This window comes from Heterobasidion irregulare (genome assembly GCF_000320585.1).
Source record: "Heterobasidion irregulare TC 32-1 unplaced genomic scaffold scaffold_05, whole genome shotgun sequence".
Lineage (NCBI taxonomy): Eukaryota > Fungi > Basidiomycota > Agaricomycetes > Russulales > Bondarzewiaceae > Heterobasidion > Heterobasidion irregulare.
The window spans coordinates 849,048-864,962 of NW_009258201.1; the positions used below are offsets into that span (position 1 = coordinate 849,048).

General features: G+C 57.4%; 8 protein-coding genes across 8 annotated transcripts; 4 read left to right on the top strand and 4 right to left on the bottom strand.

Annotated features, from left to right (window-relative positions):
• Positions 1-20: 20 nt before the first annotated feature.
• HETIRDRAFT_316994 (uncharacterized protein) lies at positions 21-1,181 on the bottom strand (the record flags this gene model as incomplete). The annotated part of the gene is made up of 1 exon (XM_009547903.1): positions 21-1,181. One exon carries the CDS (start codon positions 1,179-1,181, stop codon positions 21-23), a length of 1,161 nt encoding a protein of 386 aa, XP_009546198.1.
• Positions 1,182-1,635: 454 nt separating this feature from the next.
• On the bottom strand, positions 1,636-3,285 carry HETIRDRAFT_318800 (uncharacterized protein; the record flags this gene model as incomplete). Its single annotated transcript, XM_009547904.1, has 9 exons — positions 1,636-1,760; positions 1,824-1,883; positions 1,938-2,040; positions 2,093-2,149; positions 2,203-2,304; positions 2,366-2,403; positions 2,455-2,899; positions 2,959-3,054; positions 3,112-3,285. 9 exons carry the CDS (start codon positions 3,283-3,285, stop codon positions 1,636-1,638), a joined length of 1,200 nt encoding a protein of 399 aa, XP_009546199.1.
• Positions 3,286-5,033: 1,748 nt separating this feature from the next.
• Positions 5,034-6,626, top strand: HETIRDRAFT_104892 (uncharacterized protein; the record flags this gene model as incomplete). Its single annotated transcript, XM_009547905.1, has 2 exons — positions 5,034-6,087; positions 6,169-6,626. The coding sequence occupies 2 exons, from the start codon at positions 5,034-5,036 to the stop codon at positions 6,624-6,626; spliced, it is 1,512 nt and encodes a 503-aa protein (XP_009546200.1).
• Positions 6,627-7,150: 524 nt separating this feature from the next.
• On the top strand, positions 7,151-8,756 carry HETIRDRAFT_417678 (uncharacterized protein; the record flags this gene model as incomplete). The annotated part of the gene is made up of 8 exons (XM_009547906.1): positions 7,151-7,421; positions 7,474-7,675; positions 7,747-7,835; positions 7,907-7,958; positions 8,032-8,049; positions 8,109-8,275; positions 8,338-8,410; positions 8,546-8,756. The coding sequence occupies 8 exons, from the start codon at positions 7,151-7,153 to the stop codon at positions 8,754-8,756; spliced, it is 1,083 nt and encodes a 360-aa protein (XP_009546201.1).
• Positions 8,757-8,848: 92 nt separating this feature from the next.
• HETIRDRAFT_383935 (uncharacterized protein) lies at positions 8,849-10,799 on the bottom strand (the record flags this gene model as incomplete). Its single annotated transcript, XM_009547907.1, has 5 exons — positions 8,849-10,062; positions 10,119-10,160; positions 10,214-10,298; positions 10,356-10,408; positions 10,496-10,799. 5 exons carry the CDS (start codon positions 10,797-10,799, stop codon positions 9,185-9,187), a joined length of 1,362 nt encoding a protein of 453 aa, XP_009546202.1. The 3' UTR covers positions 8,849-9,184.
• A 272-nt stretch (positions 10,800-11,071) lies between these two features.
• Positions 11,072-11,801, bottom strand: HETIRDRAFT_409448 (uncharacterized protein). Its single transcript, XM_009547908.1, has one exon. The coding sequence runs from the start codon at positions 11,779-11,781 to the stop codon at positions 11,173-11,175; it is 609 nt and encodes a 202-aa protein (XP_009546203.1). The 5' UTR covers positions 11,782-11,801; the 3' UTR covers positions 11,072-11,172.
• A 266-nt stretch (positions 11,802-12,067) lies between these two features.
• On the top strand, positions 12,068-13,784 carry HETIRDRAFT_318100 (uncharacterized protein; the record flags this gene model as incomplete). The annotated part of the gene is made up of 6 exons (XM_009547909.1): positions 12,068-12,149; positions 12,218-12,563; positions 12,619-12,982; positions 13,037-13,345; positions 13,397-13,520; positions 13,612-13,784. 6 exons carry the CDS (start codon positions 12,068-12,070, stop codon positions 13,782-13,784), a joined length of 1,398 nt encoding a protein of 465 aa, XP_009546204.1.
• Positions 13,785-14,271: 487 nt separating this feature from the next.
• On the top strand, positions 14,272-15,379 carry HETIRDRAFT_426942 (uncharacterized protein; the record flags this gene model as incomplete). The annotated part of the gene is made up of 2 exons (XM_009547910.1): positions 14,272-14,570; positions 14,632-15,379. The coding sequence occupies 2 exons, from the start codon at positions 14,272-14,274 to the stop codon at positions 15,377-15,379; spliced, it is 1,047 nt and encodes a 348-aa protein (XP_009546205.1).
• Positions 15,380-15,915: the final 536 nt, after the last annotated feature.

Consider the following 15,915-nt stretch of genomic DNA (forward strand, 5'->3'; position numbering starts at 1 on the left):
AAGACAATCCTCCGAAAGCATCAGTGGGTGTCTCTTGCCTCCTCTTTGTTCTTATCCCATTCTCGCTGTACTATCTCCTTAGCCTCCATGACCGCAGCTCTCAACTCGCTCTCCTCCATCTCCAGGATTCTATCCTCGCCTAGCTTCTCCCTAACATACTCCATGACCCGCGCTACACCGTGCCCATACCATCCCGTCCATCCGCCCACTACGTTCCCGTTCCAAGTCTGCTTTAGCCTCACACGTCGTTGATTCTCCTTCACCAACCTGCTGAACTCCTCTTTTTTCTCGAAATATACCAAGGCCTCGTCGGCTACATCGCTCAACGGCTCAGCTTGTTCTTGGTGGGTGATGTCACGGTTGGCCCGTGCTTCGTTCCACTGAATGAATGCTTGGTACATCTCCCGGTCTACACGCCGTTTTGCGCGCAGCTGCCTTTCGCGGATTCGGACAGGGCTATAGAACCGCGAGGTCGCCACCCATTCGAACGCTTCCTCCCGCGTTGACAAGCCTGCGCTCCATCTGTCGAGAGAAAGCCCGAGAAACATCAGGATGCGGTCGAAGGACGCAGATAGAGGAAACGCTGGCGAGGTCGTAGGCGCAAGGTCCTGCGAGTTGATCTGCACCCAAAGCAATGCATATTCAGGCCCCGCGATGCTCTGAAGCGCTATATACCGCCTCGTGTAACTCACCTTCAGACCGTGATCTCCTAGATGAAGGCCAACGCTACGCGCAAGGCATCCAATGATCATCCCGAGGTCACCGTATCCGTGAAAAAACACGACCCGCTCGAACTGCGGTACCTCGGCGCACACATGCACGTCGACCTGCACGTACTCCTCGTGCTCTCTCTGCCCACCACGCTGCGTGTTCCCCATGACCTCGTCGGTGTATCGGCTCAGTGGCACTGCGAAATTGCTCGTGCGCCCCTGTATACTCGCGCCCGCGCCCAACGCAATCCGCACGTCCTCGTGCGTTATATCGGGCTTCTTAGGGCACACGACGATGAAGTCGACGTCTCCGTAGTCGAGCTTCTCCGGCGCCTCGCGCGGGGTGGCGACGCGCTCATACAGCGGCGCGAGGCGATCGTGCAGGTGCGCTTTTATGGCGGCATAAATATGGTGGGGTAACCTGGGAAATGATGCGGCAGGCAAAAGATGCGTGAGCGCGTTTCCGCCCATAATCAGAAGCAAACGATGAGGAAAGTTGAAGGGCGCGTGGTTGCCCTTTGTAGACAGCAAGAGCGGTTGCGGTTGCCTTGACTGATCGTATTTATACCGTGTCTAAGTGACGGTCCTTATGTACGTATAAGGCATCTACTATGTGACTCGCGCTATGTCAGCTCGCGCAGTGGACGGTGACTCTGCGCACAAGTCTGCGCGACTTCGCAGGCTACATCGGTTTGTGTTACCACCTGCCACGCTGAAAGAGTGCGTGACTTCTCGCTCGAGTGCTTCGCACTCCCATCGATTCGGGAACCTGGTCCACCTACCTAATTCGCGAGGATCAGTGTCCAAGATTTGGTGATCTGACGTTGCGACGGAATGCACTTTTCACGACGCGTTTGCTACTGATCTTGTCGCGAATCTGAGGAATTTCGACATGGCTGGTATGACCTCGAGTACAATCGTGAATCTATGACAAGGATGCGCCGACGAGTGTGGGAGCCAAGCAGAAACCCGCCTTTGTCCGGATTCGATGCACACTCTTTGTGGACGGGTTTACCCACGCAGCCTCTCTGCTGTCTAGCGTCGTGAATCCTGGACACAAGGTTGCGTTGAGATTTCCCGAAAAGGATATTGTCATAGAAGGATACGGCATACCTGGTTGAACGGTCTCGAATATCTTCTTTTTCGGGTTCAGTTGAGACAGTGGCGTCGCATCTGGCACGCCAACGTGAGTGAATTAAGGCATTTACAAATGACGTCGAAGCGTACCTTCGAACTCGGCGCCTTCAAAATAGATCCTGTCACCGGGCTTCGAGTTTGGCGGGGGGTCAATCAGCTCGATCCCGGCCTCCTTGCCGTCCTTCGAGGTCGCCTGCATTCAAAGCATTGAGTTTTTTGAAATCAAATCTGGATGAGAGGCGTACGCAGAGAACCATGGCAAAACTTTTGACTCCACGCATGTTGGCAGGCTTCAAGTTGCACTGAGATGCGCCTCAGCCTGACATCACAAAATTTGAAGAGATAGTCGACGAACCACACCGACAAGCCATTTGTCTTGCATTTTCTCAATTGGGACATAGTTCACAAGCCCAGACACAACGGTGCGAGGGCCTGTTTCCTCGCCGAAATCGATTTGCTGAGATATCAGAGAGCGATAGATGAGAGAAATTATCCTGTTTATTGCTCGGAGACGTTACCTCGACATATAAACCATCGGCATCCGGATGTTTTTTCACTGAATAACGTGTCAGATGGAGTGATGAAATAGAAGGCAAAAAGCACATACCATCGACGATGTGCCCAACACGCAGATCGATCATGGACGGGACAGGCTCTCCCGCATCTTCTGCCGGAGCAGCCTTGCCTCCACCTGCAACCTTCTTCTTTCCTTCTCCAGCCTCTGCTGCGCCCTCTTTTTTCTCCTTCTTTTCCTTCTTGTCCTTTTTCTGCGTCTTACCCTCCCCTGGGTCGGATTTTTTCACCTCTGCTGCAGCCAGCTTCTCTTGCTTTTCTGGCGCGGGTGCCGCGTCGGCCTTGGATGCCTTTTCCTTCTTCTTCGGCTCAGCGGCCTTGCGCTCAATTGCAGGAGTGTTGGAGAGATCGATAGGGACAAGAGAAAACGCGGGAGAGAGGCTCTCGGCTGATTTGCGAACGGATGGCCGAGTTTGAACATGGTCAAAGTAGCGGGTGAGTGCGGGGTGGGAATGATACTGGGAAGGCTGGAGCTGGGACTAATCCGAGCACTTGGAACTCAACACAAATGGACGAGCGTTCTGGCTGAAGGACATACGAATGTCGGGTGGAGGGCGCCGTAGACGGCGACATCGGCGGCGGTCAGGTAGTTGCTCACGACATATGTGAGCGGCACGAGTTGCGCGTCGAGATCCTGTCTCCGAATCGTAAGAGACCTCGTCTGTCAAGCACGCGGTGCGACGTCAAGTACCTTGAGCGCTTCTGGCTTCACGATGTCGCCCTGCGCGACCTTCTCGATCCAGCCCGTCACTTCTGTCTTGTCCTTCTCGGACTTGCCAAAGTCCTGGCTTCCATCTTGCGTCGCGCCGAGGACTAGATCGCGGAGGGGAGACTGCAGTTTCGACACTGCCGCGGCAGACGACATGGTTTTTACGAGGAGACGGTAAGGAGAAACGAGGGAGGATCGATGGGTGTGTATGTTTAAGATTCGAGAGATTCGAGTCAGGATCATGCTCACCCTTTCAAAATATGGTAGACCACACGTGAGGGACGTCACCCTGTCACAATTTATTCTGATATAAAGAAAGCAACCTTGATTCTCCGACCGTCCTTAGCTGCCAGATGGCCCAGCGAGATATTGTGGTATCCCTTCTGTGCAGGATTCTCAGACGAAATATGTATTGAGGCTGATTTCGGTCGCCGAACAGGAATTTCTATGTTCGCGAGGAACCAAGATCGGAGTGGATCATAAAGTAACAAAATTCAGAGGAATCTGTGACAGAGGTGACCCTCAGTAAAAACGGAAGTCAAGTGAACGTCATGTCCAGTCACGAAACTAGGCTTTTGTCATGTATCCGTCAAGAAAGTCATGCAAAAGTCATAAACTTCTAAAATTGCACACGACTTTCACATGACTTCTGCACCGCTTTCTTGACGGATACATAACAAAAACCCAGTTTCGTGACTGGACATGACGTTCACTTGAATTTCTGTTTTTACTGAGGGTGACCTTCACAACTTCGCAAGTAGTATCTTATCAACGTCAATGATGCCGTGTCCCCGCTCAAGGAAGGGTCATATATGAATCGGCATTCCTCTCAGCTTTCACCGACGTCGCCCGTGATACATTCAACAAGTGCAGAAGCCTGTGGAGTCAGGTGGAGTCTTGGTGTCTCCGTATCGGCGACACATGGCTGGGCCCTCCAAGGCTTGAGGCCTTGAGGGCTGGGAGAACTTGATGTTGGAGAGGAGGTATGGTTTGGTGTTTTCAAAGTTCGAACACAGAATCTCTCCGGTCACCGCAAGTTTGGCGTTGTATGCATTTTAACCCACAGGTATCGTTCATATGCATGTACAATATACATTCTTTACCCCATCGGTGCAAATAGCTGCTCCGCTTATCTCGTCACCATCTTCCCTTGTTCAGAGCAACATCTGATCAGGTTTGTGTTGCCGGTACTCATGCATGTACTGACCTTGAACCGTTCCTATGGATTTTTGACTCGCATGTGCGAATGTATGTTACGTCCACAACCGCCAATAGGACCACATTGCCGCATGGGAGCCTGCATAAAGTCGCGCCCGACATATATCTAGACCGTTGAAAGGTCTACACAGGGCAGGGAATGTGCCCTGCAAGGAGAGGAACTGACGTAGAAAGCATCCATCATATGAGTCATCCGTCCATCGTGCTCCTTGACCGATGCCCGTTAAAATACAAAGTGGCAAGTAAGCCCCTTACATCACCCATCGGTTCCCTCCTCGAATACTAACATCAAGGATCCTTTGTTCTTGATGGAGCTGATTCCTGAATAAATCTGTCCCGAATTTTAACAACGCTTTGTTTTCTGAAGGGCATTGGTGTATAAGGCGGTGTTCTGCGGTGTCTTCAATCTTCGCATCATACAATACGGCATTTTCCTCGTTGAATCTACCCATTACATCCATATAGCAGTCCTCGCAAGGTTGCCTCAAGTCGCAATATATTTACCAGTATACCATCGAATACTATAACACCTTGATAGCCAGGCATCAGAAAGGTATGAAGCGAGCCACTGGTCTATCTCTTTCTTCTCTCACTGATGCCACCACCCCCATTCAGCCACCCCGCTGCTGCGATCCGTCAGTGATCCGCCGTGCTGCTGAAAATCGATCATCATCGTGCAGATTACCATGGTGCAACACAATCTGTATTACAATTATTTGGTCCCACATCCCATAGGAAGGCTGCCCATCGAAACACTGGAACAGATATTCATCGAATGCGCCAGAAATGCCTATCATCCCAATACTGTGTTCACGTCAGAAGAAGACGACCACGACGCCTCTCCAAGGTGGGTAGAAATCACATGGGTCTGTCGTCTGTGGTGTAGAATCTCGCTTGCCTGCCCTCATCTATGGATCCAAACCACCACTCATCCCAGCCATCGACGGGTCCAAGAGCTTTTGAAGCGCTCGCGGAATTATCCACTCGTTCTCGAACTCAGCACCGTCCACTCCCGCTTCAGCGATATCACAGCCGTCATCTCCGCCAATGCCTTTCGAATCAAGGAGCTCTATCTCGGCGACGTAGGGGCGAATAATCGAAAGCTGAGACGAGTACTCGACGGGAGGCTGACCGCCTCTGCACCCCTGCTAGAGAACTTCGTCTTGGACACCGATCTGTACGAGATTCGAGATGACATGTTTTCGGGACATGCCCCCCGCTTGCGTCGTCTATGGCTTGGAGACTCGATGTCGGTCAGCGTCACGTATTCCCTATTGGGTAGTCTTCGCGAACTCAGATTACGCGAGACTTACAATACGGACTATCTGCTCGACTTGCTCCAGCGCACACCGCTCCTCGAATCTCTCAAGGTCAGGAGGTTGAATCCAGGTGACCAGTACTCTGGAGACAAAATACGTCTTCCTCACCTCTCCAGGTTGCACATCCGATTCAGTGAATACCGGCAATTCGTGGATTTTTTCGAACCGCTCCAGATTCCTCCGACGGTCCACTTCCAGCTGACCTTAAGGAAATCAGGCACTGAAGAAGAGTACGCAGCTGTGCTCAATGTAATCCCTGACCGACTTCGCGGTATCGGTAAGTCTGCAGGCCCTTTATACGCCAAGATAGAACTCAAGCCGGAGAAGGGGTGGTCGATCGCCTGGTACCCTATGATCGAAACACTTGACGATCCTACCGGAGACCGGAGACCACGGCGAGCGCTGCTCGAACACGACGGCGGTTGAAATCGTCGATGTGAGCATCAGTGTGACGCGCCTTTCATGTTCAGCATATTGTACTATGCCCCTTGCATGTACGCAGCTATGATGAACGACGTGCAGTGTATGGTCGACCGCCTAAGCCCCCTGACGGACGTGCACGCACTGCAGTTGACCCTGACTTTGCCAAGCGACCCCGTCGTCGTGAAACGCCTCAGCGAGGAGGGCTCGTTGCAATACCCAAACTTCAAGACATGGGCCCCGATCCTTAGCGCGATGTCCAACGTACGCATCCTCAAACTGGCGTGCGACGCCATTGCGGGCGTTCTGATGGCCCTCACCTCCGATGATAGTGTCAGAGAGACCCCTCTGCTTCCCAAACTCTCCAAGCTTGTCATCGTGAAAAGTGGGCTGCCAGATCTACGATCAAATGACTACCCGCCTCGGTTGAACATTGGCGGGGTTCTAGAGGCGTTCCTTTCAAAGAGGCTTGAACACGGTCTGCGAGTAGAACATTTGTCGATCAATGACGACGTTGGGTGCGACATGGAGCATATGTAGTATTTCAAGGGGATGTTTTAGGGGGATATTTGAAGAGATATGTCTGAGGTGAAGGTAAACCGGTGAAGGCGAGTGAGATATCCCGCCTCGCAAAGGATCAAGGTCGATGGAGATAGCACAAGAGAGAGCTCGAACTCGCACAGAACACAACGAAGTTTGGCTTGAGGAGTCTGGCAGCCCTGAATTAGCAGAGCGTAGAGTTGGATCGCAGAGCACATGTGGGATGTTTGTTTTATAGTAGGATAACAGAGGATATTGAGGATGAGACTTGTATCCGTTCTAGTTTCTCACAGAAGCGGGATGCAGTGCTGATTTTTAGTCGTCGAACAGGAGTTTGGGATGACGGTCAGGAACAAGAATGAGTTGATCGGAGTTGAGCGCAAAGCGGGGAATCTGTGACAGTGACCGGCCTCACGAGTTATCTTATCAACGATGGTATTCCCGCTGGAGGAAAGCAAGGGCCGTATTAATACGTTCGATATTACTCCCATCGTCCGTCGTCGTCGCCCGCGGTATCTTCACCAATGTCCTCCGACTTGTCCGCCAAACTCGCCAGCGCCCTCCCCATCATCAGCATCGCACCGTGGCTGGACGGGTCCGACACCAAGGGCCGCCTCTCCACCTCTGCGGCGCTTCACGCAGCTTGCCTCGAATATGGGTTCTTCTACCTCGACATATCCGCCTTCGCTGACCCCTCAGAACCTGAAGAGCTTGCGAGGCTCGCGCACGAGTTCTTTGATCTCCCCCAGGAAGAGAAGGATAAGCTATCCTTGAGCAATCAGGACCATGCCCGAGGTGCGCTTGCATACTTTCCGTCTAAGTTTCGCTCATTCCTAACACAGAGCAGGGTACGCTCGCCTCAAGGAGAACGTGACGAACGGCAAGGCCGATAATCACGAAGGCCTCGACTTCTACCGCCCCGTGGAAGAGCCCGACAAGACCAAGCCGTTATGGGGCGAGAACCAATGGCCGACAGTGCCGACATTTCGTGAAAAGTACGAGGCTTGGGTGGACAAGATGAAGAGGCTCGGCCTGATCGTCATGGAGGCGTACGTCGCTCTCCCCTCTCTCGCCATTCTGCAGACCATCGCGGACTGACCCCCCGCCGCGCGCTCTTCAGCATGTCCGTCGGCCTCGGGATGACACAGGAAGAGTGGGCCGCCCTCCGCGCCCAAGTCGACGACAGCTTCTGGGTGATGCGCGTCATCGGTCCGTCCCCGATCATGGCATTCGGGTCTCCAAATCCCTCCGCAGCGCGGTCTGATCCCGTCTTAATATAGGCTACCCGCCTCTGCCGAGCGATCACGACGGATACTCCTGCGGGGCGCACAGGCAAGGACACATGCCGAGATCCATCCGCGTTTGAATAAGCTCAACTTACTGCCTGCTCTGCTTCGCGCTTCAGAGATTACGGATGCCTCACGTACGTCTCGCCCTCGCCCCCTCGGCGCTGGTCGGCTGATGACGCCTACCTGTTCGCAGCTTCCTGTGGGCCGACCCGACCCGCGACGCCCTGCAAGTGTTCCTCCCCCAGTCCTTCGTCGCCATCGAGAACCCGGGGCGCACGCCGCGGGAGGAAGGGCTCGAGCAGGGCGTCTGGATCTCCGCAGACCCGATCCCCGGCTGCGTCGTCTGCAACATCGGCGAGAGTGCGTATCCCGCCGCGCGTGACGCTTTCGCTCGCCCTTACCCGTCGCTGACTCGTCGACAGTGTGGGAGATCTGGACCAAAGGGCTGTACAAGAGCACCCTGCACCGCGTTGTCCACCGCGGCTCGAATTATCGGTGCGTCCCTCACCCGGCATCACGCGTTCCTCACAGCACGTCCACTCAAACTCACGGCGCGTCTCCTCCCCCGGGCAGTGTATCGTGAGTGCACCTTGCCGTCACGCAGCGCCGGCCCACTCACGCCTCGCGCAGCATCCCGTTCTTCTTCGAGCCCAACTTCAACGCCTACGTGGCCCCGCTCGCCGCCGCCGACCGCATCCAAGACAGCCACGACGCGCGGCACTTCCCGGGCGCCGAAGACCCGCCCCCGAAGAAGACGTACGCGCCGACCGTCTACGGCGACTTCCTCATGCGCAAGGTCAGCAGTAACTTCGCCGCAGGAGGCGGCAAGTACGGTACATGAGCGCGGAGCGGTGCAATGCGATGCGTGAGACACGAGGAAAGTAATAGAGTGGGGTCACCAGGTGATATGTATGTTTTTCTTTCTGGTCCATTACATAAGGCTTGTTGTATTGGGTTTTGCGTTTGTTGTAGTTGAACGTCAGTGATCGGATGAGTGGGACAGGACGAATCGTGGTGTACGCGGGCGAAAGGCCAGGCCCGCCTCAGTTAACTTGGTGATAGACAGTTTGCGGTGCGAAATAAGTATGTATGTAACCAGTGAGTGAAAGAAAGCGCGAACAGACGAACAGAGGAGACGAAGACCAAAAAAAAACGCGGAGACGGACCGAAAGATAGAAAGACAAGCTACGGGCCACAACAACTACAGCAACGAGACCCCAGCCCTCGCAAGCACACATGCGCGCACGAGCAGAGTGTGTGCAGCAGCATTCACCGCTGCGAGTAGATCGTCCGCCCCGTCTGCCCGAACGGGCCTTCCCCAGATCCTGCAGACGGCGCTGCACTGCGCGCGCGCTCCTCGAGGTACGCGCTTGCCGGGCCAGCGAGCGCACCTGGCCACGGTGGCTGCGAGTGCGTCCGGGGCGCTTGCGCGTCCACGGCGCCGCTCCAGCCCACGACATGACCGTGCGCCTGCACGTCCACGGGCGACGCGGAGTGGGCGTGGGCGTGGGCGTGGGCGGGCATGGGCGCGGATGCGGAGGGGGGGACGTACATCGGTGCGAGCGCAGGGTGATCGTGGGGGAGCGGGTCGAAGCTAGAGGGGGGCTGCGGCGCGGGATGCGCGAGGTCCGTCCAGGTGCGGGGCTCGGAATGGCGCGAGCTGCGTCGCGTGCCGGAGCTGTGCGTGCTGTCGCTGTGCCCGCCGTGGCTGTACCGCCCGCGACTGTCGCGCGCGCGCGCGTCGTGGCGGCGTTCGGATGCTGCGTTTGTGAATGCGGCCTGAGAGGGGTCGGCTGCGCCGTTGGCGAAAGGCGGCGTCTGGGAGGGGTCGGCAGAGTCGTCGGTAGTGGCGGTGGTGAAGCGAGGCTGGGCGCCGTCCACGCCGTTTGTGGTGCGTCTGCGTTTGGCTCGGGCGGGTTTCGGGCGCGGGAGAGCGTCGGCGGACATGGAGTTGGATGAGGGTGTGGGTGCCTGAGAGGAGGTCGCGGAGGCGGAGAGTGGGAGGGTTATGGTGGGGAGGGAGGGGTCGGGGAGGGGCGAGGGAGCAGGAGGGGCGGAGAGCGCCGGGTCTTCGTCGACGAGTTCTTTTTCCTTGAGCGCGCGGCGCTCGAGGGCTTGCTTGAGGGGAAGAGGCGACGGTATTATGTCTACCAGGGACGTAGAAGGTCAGCGCATGATCTAGCCAAGAGCGAAGCGAAGCTACCATTGAGGAAGGAAAATTCACGATGGCGAGTAACGGCTGATGCTGTGTGCGTATATGTCAGTAACATGCGAGGGTGATGGAGAGCAGGGACGTACCCATGTCGCGATAATTTATTGTAGAACGTTTGGATGTGCTGGCCTGACGGTGCCCGGCGCGTGAGAGCTGTCTGATGAACTCCTCCTTGAAAGCGCGTCTATGATCTGTTCACGGCACGGGGAGCGCGACAAAAAGGCTTACGGTAGCTATCGAGAGCACGAATAGGGCCTCCTTGGACATTGGGCCACTCTCGCCTATGACCGGACACACACATCAGCCAGGAGGTCTCGCACAACAAGATGAGAGATGTGGATCGGACGGGGCAGAGAGAGACAACGCACCGTCTGCGCGGAGAATATTCTCGAGCCGCGTGTGTGGGAGGAGCGTCTGGCCGGGCACGCGCTCGCCGCTCTTTCTGTGGTATTTCCGCCGCCCGTTCGCGGATGGACTATGTCCGGGGCCGACGAGACCCTCTTCGTGGAGCTCGTCGTCGTCTTCCTCGTCTTCTTCTACGTCGGGCTCGAGCTGCTCATCCTCGTCCTTGTCGTCGAGATCCGAGTCGAGCTGGTCTTCTTCGTCGTCGTCGATCTCGATCTGCTCATAGGGCGTGGACGCGGAGGGACCGTTGAGGTAGATGGGGTCCATCGGGAGGGGGCGTATGGGTAGATGACGGCGGAGAGCAGGGGCACGGTAGGGGGGAAAAGAGGGGGGAGGGAAGAGGAGGGGCGTGGAGAAGGAAGAAGGCAGGGTGGCTGAGGGGAGAAGAAAAGGTGTGCGAGGAACCGGTGATCACTCCTTCAGTGCATCAACCTATCCCTCCCCTCATCTTCCCCCTCATCCCCTCTGCCACGCCGCGGTCACAGCACAGCCAACGGAGACCAGAGAGTGGGGGTCCTGGACCCACGCCCACAAGCATAATATTAGAGGTCGAGAGTCGCTATACAACAAGTATGGTACACAGGCCGGACTCGGCCGCGGTCGAATATCCTACACTCCGACACCCGTCTTTTGACCGTGTTCAATCCACATCCACTTTCACCGTCCCGACCTCCTCTGCCTTGGGAATTCGGACCGTCAGGATCCCGTCCGTCAACTTGGCCGAGACCTTGTTGGGGTCCACAGGGCGCGGCAGCCATACTGTCCGCGTAAACGACGAGCTTCCGGTGAACGTGCGCTCAACCGACAGCTGGTTCGACGTCTCGTCTGGCTTCGCTACTGCTGCTGCTGCGGTCAGTCGGTTAGCACCCGCCGGTCTTGCCGCCGACACAAGGGGAGGTCGAGTGGGATTACCTTCAGTACTGGTAGCGGCGGTTGAGCCCTCCTCCGTCTGAGGGGCACTGCTGCGGCGCACGATCTTCCCCTCGATTGTCACGCTCCGCCCTCCGTCTCCGATGCGGACCTCCACATTATCCTTCTTGACGCCCGGCAACTCCGCCTCGACGACGTACTGGTTGCCTTCCTCGGAGACATCGATTGCCGGGCGCGCGTGTGTGGGCGAATTGAAGAAGGGGTCATCGAAGAAGCTGCGCATGGGGAGGCCAGCGTATCCGGGCGCCCTGCCCAAGGGCTCCTCGAGCATGCGGAAGAGCGGGCGGAACTCGCGCAGGAATTGACGTGCAAGAGACATGGTGGGTTGTGATGTAGTTGGTCAAGTTATTTGTTGAGGCAAGTTGTTCATGGCCGCCGTGTCGCAGGGGATGAGTTATATAGGACGGAGGTGGACATGGTCGCGAATGCTCGAGAACGCCGAGGCCGACGTCATGCCTGCCGCTCCCGTCACGGTCACCTCCCATCACACCGTGGAATACTATCCGGAAACTTCCGGAACTTTCGCGTATATCCTCGACGCTGCTTTACGACACCGCGCAGGACCGTCGAGGACGACGCGCGCACCGAGCCTACCGACGTCGACGATGCTCCTCCGAGGCGACTTCGTGCACTTCCCAAAGCTGGACAGCATGGAGATATTCCATGACCACTTGCTAGGCAAGACCTGTCCACCCTTCTTCCCCCCGTCCCGAGCCGTCTTATCCAACCCACCTTCGTCTGCTTCCACCCCCCAGCGACAAACTCCTCTGGCTACATCTACTACTTCTATTCCGCTCGCACCAACCAATCCCAGGCTCTCTTGGACGACACATACGAGCCCGTCATCACTGTACCTCAGGGCAGCTTCTTTGTCCCGACCTTCTGCGACCTCCACCTCCATGCGCCGCAGTTCCTTTATCAGGGCACGGGGCTCCATCTGCCGCTCATGAAATGGCTCGACGAGTATGCTTTCAAGGCAGAGGAGCGCATCGATGGGGAGCCTGAGCTTGCGCGGCGCGTGTACAAGCGCCTTGCCGAGCGCCTCGTGCAGAACGGGACGGGTGCCGTCCTGCTTTTCGGCACGATCAAGGAGGAGACAAAGTCAGTGCGCCGATTCGCTCCCATCACCTGTGGTTCTTTGTGCTGACCCGCGTAGCATCATTCTTGCCGAAGCCATGCAAAACGCAGGCCTGCGCGGTCTCGTCGGCAAGCTCTCCATGGACATATCAACCCGTCCCACCTACACAGAGCACACCTCTGCCGAGGCCATCGTCGCCGCATCCTCGTTTCTCGACCGCATGGCTGCACTGACTGCCGACCTCCCCCCACACATGCGCCTCGTCGAACCCGTGCTCACGCCCCGCTTCGTGCCGACGTGCTCCGACGCGCTACTACACGGGCTCGGCGAGCTCGCCGCGCGCACCGGCGTCCGCGTGCAGAGCCACCTCGCAGAGGCGCGCGACGAAGTCGACTGGGTCCGCTCCGAGCGCGGCGTCGACGACATCGACGTGTTCGACAAAGTCCGCACCTCCACTATCGTTCCCGCCCCGAACCCCCGCTCACCCGCTCCCTAGGCCAAGCTGCTCGGCGAGCGCACGATCCAGGCGCACTGCACGTTCCTCTCCCCGACCGACCTCGCGCGCCTCTCCGCGCGTGGCACCGCGCTTGCGCACTGCCCGCTTTCCAACGCGTATTTCTCCGCGCAGCCGCTGCGCCTGCGGGAGGCGCTGCGTCGTGGCGTGCGCGTCGGGCTCGGATCCGACGTCGCAGGTGGGTACAGCGCGGACGTGATGTCCGCGATGCGGTGGGCGGTGGGCGTGTCGCGCATGCGGGAGGGTGTGAGGACGGAGCAGATGCGTGCAAAGGGGCAGCAAGGAGAGGAGGTGTGGGATGGTGGCGGGAGGAGGGGCGTGCGCGGGGCGGAGGAGGTGGAGGTGGATGAGGAGGTGAAGGTCGATTGGAGGGAGGCGATGTATATGGCTACAAGGGGAGGCGCGGAGGCGCTGGGTCTTGACTGCGGCGTGTTCAAGGTCGGCGCGCCATTTGATGCGCAGTGCAGTACGTCTGTCGCTTCTCACCTGCATATGCAATCTTGCTCATTTTTCTTACGTCTCGCTTTCGAACCGACGATCGTTGTCGCCCCCTGCAGTCCATCTGTTTGATCCGCTCGCAGGGCGCGGCGTCGGCGCGCTGGATTTCTTCGACATCGAGGCGGGCGGCGCGCGGGAGCTGTCGGGGGAGATGGTGGAGAAGTGGTGGTGTCTCGGGGACACGCGGAACCGAGTCGGGGTGTGGGTGCAAGGGCGGAAGATAGGGCCTTGAGACCTGGGCGCTCGCTCGTGTTGTGGCTGTGGCTTGGAGTCGCTCGATCGCGGATGCTTGTACGTGGTCATGTTACTCTGGTAGAGCGACCGTCTGCTGCTGAGGTCAGTGCTGGAAACTAATACGACTCACTGATATACCCCCTTCCACGAGTGGCCCCTCGAGACATCATGGTATGGCTTAGGTATCGGCCGATATCAGCCACATCTCTAAAGCTGATCGTGAGTCCGAAATGAAGTGGCTGCAACGGGGCCACTCTCTTGCTTACGTACGTGTCTTTCATTTTGCCTGTCTCCTCTGCAGTCCTTGGACACGTACGAGCTTGGGCAATCGCGGCGGAGGCGCCTCTTTGAGTATTTGGTATCCATGTCCTCATGCCACGCCTGGTTTTGCCATGCCACATTCTCGCCCCCTCGTCTTCCTTGGGACCCCCTGTGTATAAAAGAACCCCTTCCATCGAGCTCGGCCACCGTTCATTCTACTTACCATGCAGGGATACTGCGATCTCCCCTTCGCCCTTGACTCTAGCGCGCGCGTCCCGATCGCGAACCGTGGAAGTCCTTGGTTCGATGACGGCAACATCATTCTGTTCACAGGGAACATAGCTTTCAAAGTATACAGGGGGCTCGTCGCTCGCAATTCCGAACTGTTCGCCGACCTCTTTGTGGACATTCCTCCCCAGCGACTAGTGAAGACCTTGGTCGAGGAGTGCCCGGCTGTGCGAGTGGACGACTCGCCAATGCAGCTGAGCACTGTTCTGGGCTTCATCCACGCAGGAGTAGCTTGGTAAGCGGCACGCTCGCGCTGTAGCAGGCTCGCCGTATCGTACTAATGTCATATGGCGCAGGTGGCAGCCCGACTTTAACAATTTCGACATCTTGGGCCCGGTTTTGCACACGACTACGCAATACCGGCTCACACAGTTGCGCGACGCGCTCCTGCACCCCCTCGTCACGCGGTACGCCCACCGCCTGCGCGCATATTTCACATGGGACGCGCAGAGCGCGTTCCCCGCCCCCATGAATCCCGTGCATATGCTCAACTTTGCGCGGCAGGCCCCCATCCCCACGCTGGTGCCCGTCACGCTCCTCGAGCTCTCCCTCTTCGTCTCCGAGGCCGACCTGCTCGCCGCGCGCGAGCCGCGCCGCCGCTCCGCGTACGCGCCGGGCGTCTTGTTCCAGGGCGACGAGGACATGTGCGCGCCCCTGCGCGCGCACCACCGCACCCTCGCGTCGGGCCTCGCGAGCGTGCTGTGGCGCTTCGTCGAGCTGCGCGCGCCGGGCCCGGCGCGGCACGCGTGCTCGTTCGGGGGGTTCCACGCAGAGATCGTGGCGGCGCTCGCGCAGGGCGGTTCACTGGCGGAGACGGACGCGTGCTTTGGGCTGGCGATGATGCACGCGATTCGCACCCACGCGGGGCGCGTGGCGTTTTGTGCGGAGTGTCTGGCCGAATTGGACGTCAAGGTGATGCAGGAATACCAGAAATGGTTCTTGGGGATCCCTCCGTTGTTTGGGCTCGCCGGATGGCAACACCTGCAGGCAGCATTGAACCAATTGTCGGAACAACGCCCTTCCTTAACTGCTTCTCGGGCGTAGTCTCGTGTCCTTGTGACTCGCCTGCCTGCGCGAAACTGCGCGAAAGTGACTCGACCGTCTTTCTCTGGCTAGAAATGTGTGTATGTGTGCGTGTGTGCGTGTGTGTTCTCCACATCTAGTTCCTCTTCTTGCGTCTGAAATTCGACATCCTGCGCAGGTTCATAGATTTATCTGTTTAGCGTACCAGTGTACTGTGCCCCTTGCATGTGCAGTCTCGATTATCTTTGAAGCGGCTCTCACAGCCTTGACTCGCCTCATCGTGCGGCGTTTCATCGGGCCCTTTTCGATGGCCATGCTCATTGACATCTTCCAGTCGATTCCGTGAAAGCGATGATAACACTCTTGCTTGTTTGGTGTATGTGGGTCTGTGGCACTGCTCCGACTGCCACTCTCGTGACCACCCTCTTTGAGTACGGTTTTGTGTCGACATTGACGTCGCTGTGCATCCTAGTGTTTCGCAAGAACGAATGACCGTCGGAGTATCATGTTCGCGAATACATCAGGCACCTGCGCCTTTTATGTCTCCTCTCACAATG